This window comes from Salarias fasciatus, chromosome 3 (assembly GCF_902148845.1).
Source record: "Salarias fasciatus chromosome 3, fSalaFa1.1, whole genome shotgun sequence".
Lineage (NCBI taxonomy): Eukaryota > Metazoa > Chordata > Actinopteri > Blenniiformes > Blenniidae > Salarias > Salarias fasciatus.
The window spans coordinates 17,076,820-17,093,471 of record NC_043747.1 but is presented as its reverse complement, the minus strand read 5'-3'; the positions used below and the strand labels follow the sequence as shown (position 1 = coordinate 17,093,471).

At 44.2% G+C, this 16,652-nt stretch overlaps 1 protein-coding gene across 1 annotated transcript in view; it reads left to right on the top strand.

Annotated features, from left to right (window-relative positions):
• Positions 1-16,652, top strand: part of LOC115386089 (fibronectin-like) — a 37,674-nt gene that overhangs the window by 18,828 nt on the left and 2,194 nt on the right. Inside the window, exons 9-17 of the mRNA XM_030088285.1 lie at positions 703-960; positions 3,263-3,520; positions 4,498-4,755; positions 8,462-8,719; positions 8,990-9,247; positions 11,512-11,769; positions 12,041-12,298; positions 13,598-13,852; positions 14,039-14,296. Coding sequence (XP_029944145.1) covers positions 703-960; positions 3,263-3,520; positions 4,498-4,755; positions 8,462-8,719; positions 8,990-9,247; positions 11,512-11,769; positions 12,041-12,298; positions 13,598-13,852; positions 14,039-14,296 — 2,319 coding nt within the window. The remainder of the gene's footprint in view (positions 1-702; positions 961-3,262; positions 3,521-4,497; positions 4,756-8,461; positions 8,720-8,989; positions 9,248-11,511; positions 11,770-12,040; positions 12,299-13,597; positions 13,853-14,038; positions 14,297-16,652) is intronic.

Here is a 16,652-nt window from a genome sequence, read left to right as displayed (position 1 = left end):
TTGTCATTATCACCCGGAGAAAGCAACATTAAAGAAAGGCTTTAGCACTCAGGGCAAGAAATGATGTATCCCATTAAAGTTACAGAGTAACCGCATCAATCAGTATTTCCTCAGAAGTCAGTTGGGTCAATTGAATGCAGTCCATTGACAAAGTTCAAAATCCACAGCTAACAGGATATAATAACACTGTCATTGAGGAATAACTAGGGAGAGGGGATTCAGATACTGAGGTCAGAAGTGTAATTCAAAGTCCAGAACAGAGATAAACAAACTGCAAAACCAGGACATAGTACAGAGCAGGTGTGGAGGTTGGTAATCCTGGATGTGGTTGAAGTGCAAAGCATGAGATAATGATGACTCAGGGTACACTGACAATCTGGCAATGACACACTGAAAGAGAGGGTTTACCTACACTGAGAAACAGGAGAGCAACATCAGATTAATTATAAAACCAGAAGGGTAAGTGTACAGAGACACAGACCAGGCAGATGAGACAATTGTAAACAGGAAGTGAGACAGGTGAGGGGTACAGACTACACAGCCACAGAGGGAAGCCTGACACCATGGAGATCAAGACTAGAGCTAGCTGGTTGAAGACAGAAGGTGAACAATTATCTACTAAAAAGAAGACGTGTCATCACATTTGATTATTCAATATCATTTCTACTATTTAAACTAAGTATGTTGTTCTGTCGTTCTCAGCTCCAGCTCCTGTAGAAGACTTGAGGTCAACAGGACAAAATGAGAGCAGTGTCACTCTGCAGTGGAACAAAGTGAACAACAACATCAGCTTCATCCTCCATTTTAATGGTACTGAGACAAACATCACAGCACCAGATGGAGACGGACCAGTAACTCACACAGTCTCATCTCTCAATGCTGCGACTGAATACTCATTCACTGTCTACTCTGTGTTTGAGAACGTCAGAAGCAGTGGAGTCAGCATCACTGCAGTCACTGGTGAGATGATGATTCTCATTATTTTGAAATGAACCGGGTAAAGCTCAATTGCTTTCGTTTTCAAGTTATAATTGATAAAGTGCCGCATTGACCCGAATATAAGACGATATTTTTTTCCAGAAATGGTATTCTCAAAAATAGAGTCGTGCTATAATCGAGGACTAGATGGAGCCAAAGTACCAGTAACCTGTGCTGCCTCTGCTTGCATGCAGTGGCTCAGCCCCCCCTGTTAGGGGGCAGTAGTGAGTTGGACAGAGTGTAAATCCAGGTCAACAAATTGTTAAATTTGCAGATGACTCCAGGGAGATCCTGTGCATGGCCCTGTTTTATTGGACTTTGTAGAGTAGTGTGACTCTGCCTTCTTAAACATAAATGTGGATAAAACTAAAGAAATGCTAATTCATTTTGGTAGGTCACCTGTTGTCCTTTCTCCTGCCCATATTAATGACCAACCTGTGGAACAGGTGAAACATTACAAGTACCTGGGAAGTGTCATCGACAGTAAACTGATCTTTGAGCCTCAGGTTGATGCAGTGTGTAAAAAAGCACATCAACGGATGCACTTTTATCGAAAACTTAGAAATTTTAATGTGAATAACTCTTTTATGAAAATGTTTTATTCATGTTTTATTGAATCCATTCTTACCTTTTCTTTTACTTGATAGCATGGGTCTCTTTCAATCAAACAGCAAAATCGTGTCAATAATGTTGTGAAAGTGTGCAGCAAAATTGCTGGCACTGCTTTGAATGACCTCAGTGAGGTGTATCAGGTCAGGTGTGTGAGGAAGGCCACGGGCATCATTGCTGATCTTTCTCATTCCTTATGGCAGGAATTTTCATTGCTCCCTTCTGGACGCCGATACTGTGTTCCTCAATGCAGGACGAACAGATTCAGAAAGTCCATGATCCCATGTGCAATTGGTCTTTTAAATGCTGCTTAAATTATGCTGATGATGATGAACTGTGTCAACTGTATTGTTTGTTGTTCTGCAAGTTTGCTATGTTATGACTGTTTGCTGCAAATCAATTTGCCCCTTGGGGGATAATAAAGTTACCCCTGGAACCCCTTGAAGCCCTTGATGCTGCGTTCAAACCGCCAAATGATTTCCGCGTTTTTGCGTCCAAATGTAATTGAAAACAATAGGGAACACGCGTTCTACCGGAAACGAGATGCGTTTTCGTGGCGCATCGGGGCGTTCTTGCGTCGGCGGAGCGATTTTGCGGCCAATGCTGAAGTTGGGAAATCTGAACTTTTGACGCGTCGCGATTTTGTGGTAAACCAATTAGAGAGCGTAGCTATGGTGACGTAGGTCAGGGAGCGGGGACCGGTGAAAGCGACACTGGCGCATCTCCTGGAGCGAGCGGTGAAACTCACCAAAATTCCGACCGTGTGTGGATAATATAGTGCACCCAGGCACGGCATACTGTCCGCCGACGGCGTCGTTGTCTGGCTTTGATGGTTATAAAGTTATTTACACAATTAATGCAGTTATTGAACCTTTGAGGTACTTAATTGTTGTTTATTGTTGCTTATCTTGAGAAAGAGAATATATTTTTTATTTAATATTGCAGGAATATTTTTTTATCTTGAATCACGTGAAATGTGTTGTCTGTTGTGAGTTTTTTAGTTTAAAGGTGCTTTAGGCAGGATTTTGCTAGTCAATGCTAATTTTTCTGTGTTTTCTTTGGATTAAATGTTAGAGTATCCATTGATAATCCTTTAGGAGTTCAGTATAATTACACTACCGCAAGGGCGCAGCGTTTCCATCTGTCTCTGTTCTGAGCTGAAAAGGAATCTCGACAGCTCCACGTATCTTTGACCAATCAGAAGAGCCAATGAGGCTCTAACTGTGATTGGTCGAGGGGCGTTCATCGCACGTTCTTGTGGGAGGGGCTTAACTTGTGTAAGGGCATGATGTCAGAGAAAACAGAGAAAACAGGACAGGATTGGCTGAGCTGGGTTTCAAATTGCCATCTGAGATGTGTCAAATCTCCATCTTTCTTAGGTAACCCTAAGCAAGATGGCGGAGATGCGGAATCCTGCCTACAGCACCTTTAAAATAATTGTACAATAAAAAGTTATTTTATGAGTAACCTTATTGTCTTCAACATATTTTTATTTTCACAAAATGATATTTGAAAAATAGGGGTTGTCTTGTAATCACAGTCATCTTGTATTCGGGCCAATGCGGTATGTGTTTGAATGAAAGATTTATGATGTTAATTTAGCATGACAACATCTGACTGATCGACAATGTTTGAAATGTGAACAAAATCACTGAACTTTTTCTTTCTATTTCAGCTCCTCCAAATGCATTGAATATAATATCAGTTGGACAAAATGAGAGCAGCGTCACTCTGCAGTGGAACAAAGTGAACAACAACATCAGCTTCATCCTCCAGTTTAATGGTACTGAGACAAACATCACAGCACCAGATGGAGACGGACCAGTAACTCACACAGTCTCTTCTCTCAATGCTGCAACTGAATACTCATTCACTGTCTACTCTGTGTTTGAGAACATCAGAAGCAGTGGAGTCAGCATCACTGCAGTCACCGGTAAGTTAATACTTCATTGTAATTAACAAGATAAAACTCAATTGTTTTCTTGTAAGTAGCAGTTTAACCTCTGGGGTCTGGCTCAGGTTCACCAGCGTGGAGCAAAGCAGCTCCCAAGGTTAAAAAAAACTGATTGGGGAACAGAAATGAATAACTGAGCTGATATAAAATTAACAATGTTCTTTGGCCAAATATATACCCTCATTTTATGTGTGTGCATGTGTCTGTACACTTTTATTTGTATAACTCCAGGATTGGGGTGCGGTCAGTGGCGGTTCTAGCCGTATTGACTCCCTAGGCAAGTACCTTGCTGACGCCCCCCCCCCCCCCCTTAAACAAACTACACATTAGCATCATTCGATCATTTGCAGCAGCATATTATCACATCAGTCAGGAGGCGTACTGTACCAAATAACGAACATCTTATGGTCTGGAATTGGAAACAAGGTGTATGTGTGAGAATATGTTTTTTTCTTTGTTAGGTGGAATGTGTGAAAAAAGCTTTATCGAAGTAGTCTGATATGTCGCTACTAAGTGGGCTCTTACTAAGGCTTTGAATTATTACAGCCACCAATTAACCTGCGTCAGTCTGTCGCGCCCAGTCACCGGTAAACTCGCACTCCTCTCACCTTTCCTGATTTGGTATATTCCACTGTCCATTTGTGAAGAGAGGTTGCACCTCTGAGTCTTCACCTGAAGAGGGCGCCATTTGTCATGTAACGTTACACCATCAGAGTGTGAATGGATGCTTACTCAGCTGTGTGCTTATGAAGGGAATTGTATTTAATGATTTGTTTCCCCCTTCATCATGCCGCCCCCTTGAGTTTGCCGCCCTAGTTGGCCTGTGCAAAAAAAACGCCACTGTGTGGTTAATCGCGATTAAGAAATCTATTCGTTGCCCAGCTCTAATCGCCACGTTAAGTCATTCAGTGTCATCTTTGTCATTGACAGTAAGTAATATTTTCTGTCGTTCTCAGCTCCAGCTAATGTAGAAGATTTGAGGTCAACAGGACAAAGTGAGAGCAGTGTCACTCTGCAGTGGAGCAAAGTGAACAACAACATCAGCTTCATCCTCCAGTTTAATGGTACTGAGACAAACATCAGAGCCCCAGATGGAGACGGACCAGTAACTCACACAGTCTCTTCTCTCAATGCTGCAACTGAATACTCATTCACTGTCTACTCTGTGTTTGAGAACATCAGAAGCAGTGGAGTCAGCATCACTGAAATCACCGGTAAGTTAATACTTCATTATAATTAACAAGATAAAACTCAATTGTTTTCTTGTAAGTAGCAGTTTAACCTCTGGGGTCCGGCTCAGGTTAACCAGCATGGAACAAAGCTGATCCCAAGATTCAAAAAAAGCTGACTGTGGAACAGAAATGAATAACTGAGCTGATACAAAATTAACAATGTTCTTTTGCCAAATGTATAGCTTATTTTCGTGCAAGTGTGCATATGTCGGTGCGCTCTTATTTGTAATTCTGACAATAACAGTCTGTGGCCCTCACCGTACAATACTACTACAATGTGAGACTGTTAATGATGTTATACGTCAGCGTGTTATGCAAAATTATTTCATGAGGTAATACATCTTGGAGTAATTACTGTACATACCTGTAAAGGTATCATGCCTCCCTTATTGGGAGGGCTTTCACACATTTACTGAGTACTTAGAAACTGTATTTATCGGTAGATGAAAGAAAACTTAAAGGTACAGTAAATTGGACGATGTTCTCGAAAAAGTCGAAGCCAAACGTCTGTTACTCACTTTTTGAAAAACGCGCACGCGCCAGACCATCCTATCTGCTCTACTGCTCCTACGAGCACGCCTGACGGTGTTCCGCAAGCATTTCTCCAGCGTGATTGACATGTTGGAGGACCAATAGTTGAGTTTTGCATCATGCAATTCATTGGCGAAAACATCGTTCATTATACCTTTAAGAAAAAACAAAAGTAAAAAAAACAACAAAGAAACAACTTGAACCATTTCAAATCCATTTATTTGAATGTCCACTGATATCAAAACAATCTTGAGCCATTACCAAGCACTAACCTCCCCTGCTAAAATGTGAAGATAACGTGCAAATGCAGAAATGCTGTTATTCCAGGGAAATTCCAGCAGAGGGCGATGATGTTGGTTTCAAAAAGAGTCTAGGTCTCATTGGAACCCACACAAAAATGCCATTTTTCAGAGTGCAAGTAAACATATAATGCGCCCGGTTTCTGAACATGTTGTGCTGTCTATCAGTAGTTTCTACTAGCCTGGCATGCCAGACTGACTTCATATGTTACACACAGAGACAGTCTGGTACCGCGCCATTGGGGCTTCATTTCAAACAGGCTGACGAGAGGCGGGACTATTGAGCGGAGAGAACCAATCCAAGAAACGAGGCTGTGACGCAACGACAATGCGACGTACACAGCGCTCCGTTGTAGTAGTTTTGTAGTCCAAAACATGGGATCATGGCATGGAGTTTTACGTCCGTTTTACCCCCAAATTCCACCGGACACTTAAGCGCCGCGTCACGCCAGCATCTTGTTCCTGAAGTCAATGCACACCGGGAGCGCAGCGCCGCGCCGCGCCGTTTAGAAGGGGCGACCTGAAGCGAATCACCAGTGCCGTGGCGCGCGCCTCCGTTCTGGTGATCCCTCCTAACACCGGCGCTTCTGGGACGCGGCGCGGCGCGGCGCTTTGGTGTCCGGTGAATTTGGGGTTAAAGAAAAGCCTTCGGAGCAGATTCCAGCTGTGGTTTCAGCGCCAAATTCAGTTCGTTCAAAACTTCAAACAGAGCCGTGGTAAAGCCTCGCTGTGTTGCGGCCGCCACCATGATTGTTTTGAGGCAGGGGGGCGGGGGGGTATACGATGACGCATTGCTAACTCCCGCCTCTCGTGGGCTGTGATTCACCCGGCAGAAGTTTGCCGGGCAGAAGTCAGACTCAATTGGCGCGGTACCAGACTGTATCTCCGTGTATCCCTGAGCATGGAGAGACAGTCTGGCATGCCAGACTAACAACCCTGTCGTCTTGACCACACTGTAAATTTCACATAAATCATCAGTTGATTTCATTTTACAAGTTAAAGTTTTGCAAAAATCACCCAATCACAGTGCCTCCACTGTCCACGTGATGCAGTCATGTGACAGGCTGGACCAATCACATTTACATCTGGTTTCAATTGCTCAGTATGGGGATGTCCTGCTGAAGTCACTGAAACCTTCAGAATGGTATTTCCGAACCCCATGGGTGGCGTTACGAAGGGTCCAACATTTGTATATACTATCAATATCTATAACTTTTTGGTAATGTGAAAATAAGAAGCCAAGTAGCACACAAAAAAAAGTAAACAATAGGAATAATTCTGAGTATAGCTCTTAATTGTCAGCGAAATAGATACACTTGGAATTTGTAAGAGTCCGTGCTGTCTTCAGCCCGTGCCTGGAACAGATATAAACCATGTTTAGTCGAACCTCAGTGCATCCACTACAGTTCACATCTCGGGACTCGGGAACAAATTCAGAACACACTCAGAATGTGCCCTGGTTCACACAAAGTCCACCAGCAAACAAAATTTAAAAAAAAAAGAGCTTGGTGGCACCAATCAACTTCCCCACAGGCCTTCCTCACCAACCCGCCTTCTCCCCTTCACCCCACGCTCCCCATTAACAAAACAAACGCTCCTCCCTCTCCCTTGAACCAATCAAACTTATGGCAGACACAAAGCTGGCCCCAACGACCAATCGCACACAAATAAACCGGCCACGACTTTGACTGACAGCCAGGCACCCAATTACTGTTCAGTTGATTTGAGGTTCTCTCAATATGTTTAGTTTTTTTTTCCTGCTGTACATTTTTCTTTTTGGTGTACAGAAATGGCAACACCAACATATTTGCTAAAATTGCATTTTCTCAAATTAAAATGCGGCGAAACCGTATCACTTGAAGGTGCATGTATTTGCTATTAAAAAATGTATCGTCTCTATAGCTGGGCTGTTAACGGCGATATCATGCTGCATTATCACAGACTCTTATCGCATGATAACTATATGTCGCCGTTAATCTAAGCTTTTCAAAGTTGGGTCTGGGAGCTGGGTCTACACATGCAAGCTGTGAAATTCACTTTGATATATTTTAGTGTGGATGTATGCCTGGCCCAGCTTGGCTGAATAACGCTGTGGGGGGCGTGAACAAGCCCAACCTGTCCTGCAGAGAGTCTCACACCGCGCTCCAGCTGAGCGTCAAAAAAGCACACAGGTCACGGCGCTTTTAGCGGTGAAACACGGTACATTCCTCATTATATGCCACATTGAACTGGGCCTAATTATCAGAAAAATGGTGAGGAAAAGGCTGGTACAAGACACAAACTGAAATAAGGAGCACAAATATGAAAAAAATGAAAGTGAAACTTCAATCTTGTGTTTTGCTGGCACAACGTTTAGGCCCGCTGGGCCTTTTTCAGGCACTGAAAACACACAAAATAAAGTACATTTCCCTTCAACACACAATCTGGCTTAATAAAGGCAAGTATGAGGCACAAGTCGGTGTGACTGAATTTAGGCTGTCTTCTCTGTCTGAGGGTCGGAGACACAATGAAGTTTGAGGAAGTGAGCGCTCATAAGAAACTTCCATTTTTCATCTGCCCTGCTCTTCCGTGTGTGTGTGTGTGTTGGGGGGGCAATCTTGGTAAAGACTTGGTATTTCAAGCTATTATAAATCATATTTGATGAATTGTAAAATATTATGTAACACACATATCTTGAATGGCCTCGGCAGACTTCATTTGAGCCATTTTAATCATAATTAATTGTGATTAACTCCAGGATTAGGGTGCGGTTAATCGCGATTAAGAAATGTATTCGTTGCCCAGCTCTAATCGCCACATTTAATCATTCAGTGTCATCTTTGTCATTGACAGTAAGTAATATTTTCTGTCGTTCTCAGATCCAGCTAATGTAAAAGATTTGAGGTCAACAGGACAAAATGAGGGCAGTGTCACTCTGCAGTGGAACAAAGTCAGCAACACCATCAGCTTCATCCTCCAGTTTAATGGTACTGAGACAAACATCACAGCACTAGGTGGAGACGCACCAGTAACTCACACAGTCTGTTCTCTCAATGCTGCAACTGAATACTCATTCACTGTCTACTCTGTGTTTGAGAACGTAAGAAGCAGTGGAGTCAGCATTACTGCAGTCTCTGGTGAGATATTATCTTTTTCATTTAACTCACAAGTGGATTATGTTACACCCTGTGCCTTTGCGGCCATGTGCGGGCGCTCTGGACAGGTTTTGGTTTTGTGTTTGCACATTTTTGCATTCCCTGTCTCACCTGTTTTTCTGTTCCTCATGTTCTCGCACCTGGTCACCCACCTCGTTATTGCCCTAATATGTTTTAATTTATCATAACGAGGTCTGACTGGTTGCCAGAGTTTGACTGATCAAGAAAATCACTGAAGTTTGTCTGTTTCAGCTCCTCCAAATGCATTGAATGTAAAATCAGTTGGACAAAATGAGAGCAGCGTCACTCTGCAGTGGAACAAAGTGAACAACAATATCAGTTTCATCCTCCATTTTAATGGGACTGAGACAAACATCAGAGCCCCAGATGGAGACGGACCAGTAACTCACACAGTCTCTTCTCTCAATGCTGCAACTGAATACTCATTCACTGTCTACTCTGTGTTCGAGAACGTCAGAAGCAGTGGAGTCAGCATCACTGCAGTCACTGGTGAGATGATTCTCATTATTTTGTGATTCAGATTCAGATTTAATTTATTCGTCCCCATGGGGAAATTTGTCTTCACCGACAGAGACATACAACAACAACACACATTGTACGTCACAGACAAGAGCAACTACAGTGAGGGCAGACATAACAGTATGGGGACATTGATGACAACAGACGACGGTTAACGAACTGGTCAGCCTGTCAGCGGGGCCTGGTTTTTAGGGCGGCTATAGCTGCAGGAATCAGGCTTTTCCCAAGGCGAGCCCTCCTGAATTTTAGTTTTCTGTACCTGCGCCCTGAGGGTAGTAGGATGAAGTAGCGGTGTAATGGGTGTGTGATGTCCTGGACTATTGTGTTTGCCATTCGGGTGATGGATCTGTTATTTAGCTAGCTGTTATTTATTTGACCCGGTTAGTGACAGAGAGCATGGTGTAGAAACATGTGGAGCAGTACAGGAGGATGGGTTGGATGATACTTTTGTAGAGTAACAACAGGAGGTGGGGTGCTACTTGTAATCCTTTCAGTTTGCGGATGGCTGACAGTCTTTGGTGGCTTCTTTTTTGAATGTCCGCGGTGTGCTGATCGAAGGGGAGTTTATTGTCCAGAGTTATTCCTAGATATTTGCAGGGGTCAACTGACTCAACTGTTTGGGTGTTTATGATAATGGGATCCTGGGGTGAGGGGGGTTTCAACCATAGTTCCTTAGTTTTGTTGACATTAATCTCCAGATAGCTGTCTGTGCATAGCTTGGTGAAGTTTGTGACTGAGTTGTGGTAGTCCAAAGTAGATTGATTATCAGAGAGAAGTGCAAGGATGGCTGTGTCGTCTGAGTATTTTTGGTATGTTGTGGTGGGTGAGATGCTGCGGCAGTCGTTGGTGTAAAGTCCATACAGGAAAGGGCTCAACACACATCCCTGTGGGACCCCGGTGTTGATGGTGAGTACAGGGGATGTGGTTGAGCCCACCCTTACTGCTTGCAGTCTGTCTGTGAGGAAGTTGTGGATGAGATGGATCAGCTGCGGCGGGATGTTGAGATGATGTAGCTTCCGTATCAATAGGTGCTTCTGTAGGGAGTTGAAAGCGGAACTGAAGTCCACGAAGAGGATCCTGGTGAAGTTGCCTGGAGAATCCAGGTGCTGGAGGAGGAGGTACAGCAGGCAGGCTACAGCATCCTCTGTGCCTCTCTTAGCCTTGTAGGCAAATTGGAGGGGGTCCAGGTGTGGGGTGACAAGTGGAAGGATGATATTCAGCAGTAATTTCTCCAGGCACTTCATTATTATGGATGTGAGGGCTATGGGGCAGTAGCGATTGAGTTCTGTGGGTCTGGGTTTTTTCGGTATCGGAATTATGGTTGCAGTTTTCCATAGTGTGGGTATTGTGGCAGTCCGGTATGATTGGCAGAAGAGTGAGTGTAGGATGGGAGCGAGCTCCATGGCGCAGCTTTTGACCACCCTGGCTGGAATGCCATCAGGCCCTGGGGCCTTGCTCGCCTTACAGCGGCTCAGCTGACGCCGGTTCTTCAGGGTCTGGTGGTGGGAGAGCTCTCAGCAAGTCCTGACACTCTGATGAAAAGTCCTGTTTATCAAAACGGGTGTAGAAGGTGTTTAAGTCCTGGGTGAATATTTTTGGGTCACTGACTGTGCATGTGGGTTTGGGTTTGCATCCAGTCAGGGCTTTCACCTTCTGAAAGGCTTGCTTGGTGTTCATATGGCTGAATTCTGTTTCCAGTTTGTTCTTGTAGTCCAGTTTGGCTTTAAACACCTCATTTTTTAGAGTCCTGTTTATTACATTAAGGCTGGTCCAGTCCTTGTGTTGGAAGGATTTATGTTTTTCCCTCAGGCTCTAGTTTAACTGTGGAGTAATCCATGGTTTGGAGTTGGGATAGGTCTTTATTATTTTGGTTGGAATTGTGGAACTGATGCAAAATTTGATGTAGTCTGTGATGGCGGATACCCTGTCATCCAGATTCCCATCAAAAATATCCCAGTTAGTGCAGGCTAAGGAGCCTTGGAGTTGTGTAATGGCGCCCTCCGTCCATTGGGGGGCACTGCTGCAGTGTGGTTTGTGGTGCTTCAGCTCCTGTTTGTAAAGCGGAAGTAAACAAATGATGCACCGGGAAAGCTCAATTGCTTTCATTTCCAAGTTACAGTTGATGAAGTATGTGTTTCAGTGAAAGATTAATAGTGTTAATTTAGCATGACGAGGTCTGACTGATTGCCAGTGTTTGACAGGTCAAGAAAATCACTGAAGTTTTTCTGTTTCAGCTCCTACAAATGCATTGAATGTAATATCAGTAGGACAAAATGAGAGCAGTGTCACTCTGCAGTGGAACAAAGTGAACAACAACATCAGCTTCATCCTCCGGTTTAATGGTACTGAGACAAACATCACAGCACCAGATGGAGACGGACCAGTAACTCACACAGTCTCTTCTCTCCATTCTGCAACTGAATACTCATTCACTGTCTACTCTGTGTTCGAGAACATCAGAAGCAGTGGAGTCAGCATCACTGCAGTCACTGGTGAGATATTATCTTTTTCAATTAACTCTCAGGTGGATTATGTTACACCCTGTGCCCCTGCGGCCATGTGGGGGCGCTCTGGACAGGTTTTGGTTTTTGTGTTTGCCTATTTTTGCATTCCTTGTCTCACCTGTTTGTCTGTTCCTCATGTTCTTGCACCTCGTCACCCACCTCGTTATTGCCCTCATGTGTTGTAATTTAGCATGACGAGGTCTGACTGATTGCCAGTGTTGGACATGTCAAGAAAATCACTGAAGTTTTTCTGTTTCAGCTCCTCCAAATGCATTCAATGTAATATCACTTGGACAAAATGAGAGCAGTGTCACTCTGCAGTGGAACAAAATGAACAACAACATCAGCTTCATCCTCCAGTTTAATGGTACTGAGACAAACATCACAGCACCAGATGGAGACGGACCAGTAACTCACACAGTCTCTTCTCTCAATGCTGCAACTGAATACTCATTCACTGTCTACTCTGTGTTTGAGAACGTCAGAAGCAGTGGAGTCAGCATCACTGCAGTCACTGGTAAGTTAATACTTCATTTTAATTAACAAGATAAACTCGATAGTTTTCTTGTAAGTAGCTGTTTAACCTCTGGGGTCTGGCTGAGGTTAACCAGCGTGGAGCAAAGCAGCTCCCAAGGTTAAAAAACAAAAAAAAAACTGATTAGGAAACAGAAATGAAGAACTGAGCTGATACAAAATTAACAATGTTCTTTGGCAAAATATATCCCCTCATTTTGTGCGTGTGCATGTGTCTTTGCGCTTTTATTTGTATTTCTGACAATAAAAGAGTCTGTGGACCTCACCGTACACTTCTACTATAATGTGAGACTGTTAATGATGTTATACGTCAACGTGTTATGCAAAAATATTTCATAAGGTAATACATATTGGATTAATTATTGTACATACCTGTCAATGCACGCAGCAAACAAAATTAAAAAAAAAAGAGCTTGGTGGCACCGATCACCTTCCCCACAGGCCTTCCTCACCAACCCGCCTTCTCCCCCTCACCCCACGCTGCACGCAGGTCACGGTGCTTTTAGCAGTGAAACACGGTACATTCCTCATTATATGCCACATTGAACTGGGCCTAATTATCAGCAAAATGACGAGGAAAAGGCTGGTATAAGGCACAAACTGAAATAAGGAGGGCAAATATGAAAAAAATTAAAGTGAAACCTAAATCTTGTGTTTTGCTGGCGCAACGTTTCGGCCCGCTGGGCCTATTTCATGCACCGAAAACACGCAAAATAAAGTACATTTCCCTTCAACACACAATCTGGCATAATAAAGGCAAGTATGGGGCACAAGTCGGTGTGACTGAATTTAGGCTGTCTTCTGTGTCTGAGGGTCGGAGACACAATGAAGTTTGAGGAAGTGAGCGCTCATAAGAAACTTCCATTTTTCATCTGCCCTGCTCTTGCGCGCGCGCGCGTGTGTGTGTGTGTGTGTGTGTGTGTGTGTGTGTGTGTGTGTGTGTGTGTGTGTGTGTGTGTGTGTGTGTGTGTGTGTGTGTGTGTGTGTGTGTGTGTGTGTGTGTGTGTTTTAGGGGGCAATCTTGGTAAGGACTTGGTATTTCAAGCTATTATGAATCATATTTGATGAATTGTAAAATATTATGTAACATGCATATTTTGAATGGCTTCGGCAGACTTCAAATGAGCCATTTTAATCATGGCTAATCGTGATTAACTCCAGGATTGGGGTGCAGTTAATCGCGATTAAGAAATGTATTCGTTGCCCAGCTCTAATCGCCACATTTCGTCATTCAGTGTCATCTTTGTCATTGACAGTAAGTAATATTTTCTGTCATTCTCAGCTCCAGCTAATGTAGCAGATTTGAGGTCAACAGGACAAAATGAGAGCAGTGTCACTCTGCAGTGGAACAAAGTGAACAACATCAGCTTCATCCTCCAGTTTAATGGTACTGAGACAAACATCACAGCACCAGATGGAGACGGACCAGTAACTCACACAGCCTCTTCTCTCAATTCTGCAACTGAATACTCATTCACTGTCTACTCTGTGTTTGAGAACATCAGAAGCAGTGGAGTCAGCATCACTGCAGTCACTGGTGAGATGATGATTCTCATTATTTTGAGATGAACCGGGGAAAGCTCAATTGCTTTTGTTTCCAAGTTACAGTTGATGAAGTATGTGTTTCAGTGAAAGATTAATAATGTTAATATAGAATGACGAGGTCTGACTGATTGCCAGTGTTTGACATGTCAAGAAAATCACTCAGGTTTTTCTGTTTCAGCTCCTCCAAATGCATTGAATGTAATATCAGCTGGACAAAATGAGAGCAGTGTCACTCTGCAGTGGAACAAAGTGAACAACAACATCAGCTTCATCCTCCGGTTTAATGGTGCTGAGACAAACATCAGAGCCCCAGATGGAGACGCACCAGTAACTCACACAGTGTCATCTCTCAATTCTGCAACTGAATACTCATTCACTGTCTACTCAGTGTTTAAGAACATCAGAAGCAGTGGAGTCAGCATCACTGCAGTCACTGGTGAGATATTATCTTTTTGAATTAAAGGGACATAAAGCGATACTTCAACATTTTGGCAAATTGGCCCATTTAGCACAATTCCTTAGTTATTTCGAACAGCATGCATACTTTTTTTTGTGAGGGCGAGCTGTTGTTTATTCAGAGGCGAGTCGGGGAAGGTTTTCAGGATGGACACAATGGAAGTGGATGGTATTTTTGTTCCCCCTTGTCAAACTCATTAAATACAAAATCCAACAACCCCAAAACACTTTGGTGGACACATTATAATCCGCACATTCACTACGCTGTGGAACACCAACAAATAATATTGTAGCGTTACGACGCTGAAGCAAATATGCCCAGACGCCATGTTTAGTAAGTAGTTTCGTCTTAGCAATCTTCGCATAAACAACTCAATCTCGTAATTTTGCATTAATATTTCACGGCGTAGTGAATGTGCAAATTACGTGTCCACCAAAGTGTGTTGGGGTTGTTGGATTGTGTATTTGATGAGTTTGACGAGGGGGAACAAAAATACCATCCACTTCCATTGTGTCCATCCCGAAAACCTTCCCCGACTCACCTCTGAATAAACAACAGCTCACCCTCACAAAAAAAGTAAGCATGCTGTTCGAAATGACTAAGGAATTCCGCTAAATGGGCCAATTTGCCAAAAATATTGAAGTATTAAGTAGAAGTAAGTAGTTCTGTTTTTCAGAATCCCTCTGGGGGTAAATAAAGACTTGGTGCAGTGATTCGCCAGTCCCTCCCCTGCCCCCAGTGTCTGTGTCCTGAAAACAGCACTTGCATGTTAGAGGATCAGACCGAGTAAATCTCACGAGAACAAACCTGCTTTACAGCGCTCATATGGAAGTACAAGTAAAAAAGCATGTAAAACAAGCATTAAACCCTCGCTAGCGTTAGCAACGCCACCCTTACATGCCCGTGGATGGCAGAGCCAAGGAGACAGATATATATTGTATTTGATATAAGACTTCTTGTCGGTGCACGTTTGTACATCTTCACAGTGATGAAAGTTTGAAAAAGTTCAAGAAAAAGAAATGCAAGACCAAAAGCAGAAGCTTCTCATAACCCTGTGAACTGCTGCTATTCAAGAAGAGAATCTTAAAGGGACTTAAGGCAAGATTTGTGAAAAACTACACATGCATTTCCACTTTATTCAATGCTACTGGGTCGTGAAGCATTAAAAACCTAAAATAACAGGCCAATCCGCGTATCTGTCTGTTGCCTTATACAGGCTGTGTGCCAAATAATTTGTTGCTGTTCGGGGTCCGAATTTCCCGTGCAGTCGTGGGGATGTGACGTAAATTGACGCTGTATGCGCGTTGCCGAACAGGAAGAACATGGCCGCCGTGGACACGGACTCAAACACTGCTGGGATCAGGGGCGGGCAGTGTTGCTGACTTGTTGACTTTCTCGCTAAATCTGGCGACTTTCCAAAGCCTCTTTTCGACTTTTTTTTGGTCAAAAGTAACTAGCGACAAATTTAGCGGCTTTTTCTGGTGCTCTGGAGACGTGACAGGACGTCTCCGCTGTCCTCAGCAAGCAGCGGGTGCTGCGTGAGCCCCTCCCCCGTCCCAAAGCACTCACAGGCGGCCAGTCTCAGCAGCGCTCCCTGCTGAGTTGGGGCCGATTGGGTAAACGGCCCGGAGCTGCTCCACGGCGGCGACGGGAGAGCTCCAGCAGCTGCGGCCTGCTTCACGCGCCTCCGTGGTTATGCGGCGGGTCCCCGCGCGCTCCGCGGCCGGCACAGAGCGCGTCTCCGCCCGGGAGCGGAGATCCGGAGCTGCCGCGGCTTGCTCCACGGAGGCGCGTGAAGCAGGTCGCGGCTTCCACGGGCCGAGTGGAGCTGCCCCACGGAGGCTGACGGGAGAGCTCCGGATCTCTGCTCCCGGGCGGAGACGCGCTCCGTGCCGGCCGCGGAGCGCGCAGGGACCCGCCGCATAAACACGGAGGCAGAGAGGAGCTCCGCGGCGGATTTAAAAATAAATCGTTAGATTAATCAATGCATCGAAGAACTATTTCCTAGATTAATCGATTACAAAAGTAATCGTTTAACGCAGCCCTATTATCAGCGTTATCTCGTGAGTCAAAAGAAAAAAAAAAAAATAACCGAAGCCGGGCAGGCACCTGAATAAATATTGGATATGCGTTTGGTTCATGAAGGGAACTTCAGCTGCATTTGGGAGTGAAAATGGATGCTTACAAAAATCACATAATATGCACTGTGGTCCTGCAGTAATCCGCGACGTAGTAAACAGCATGAGCATCCCTGGTGCAGTGCTGTGAAGCCGGACATTCTGTAAAATGTTTGTGCGCGCTCCCGTGCCGCCTTGGCTGGTGGCTGCAGTTCCCC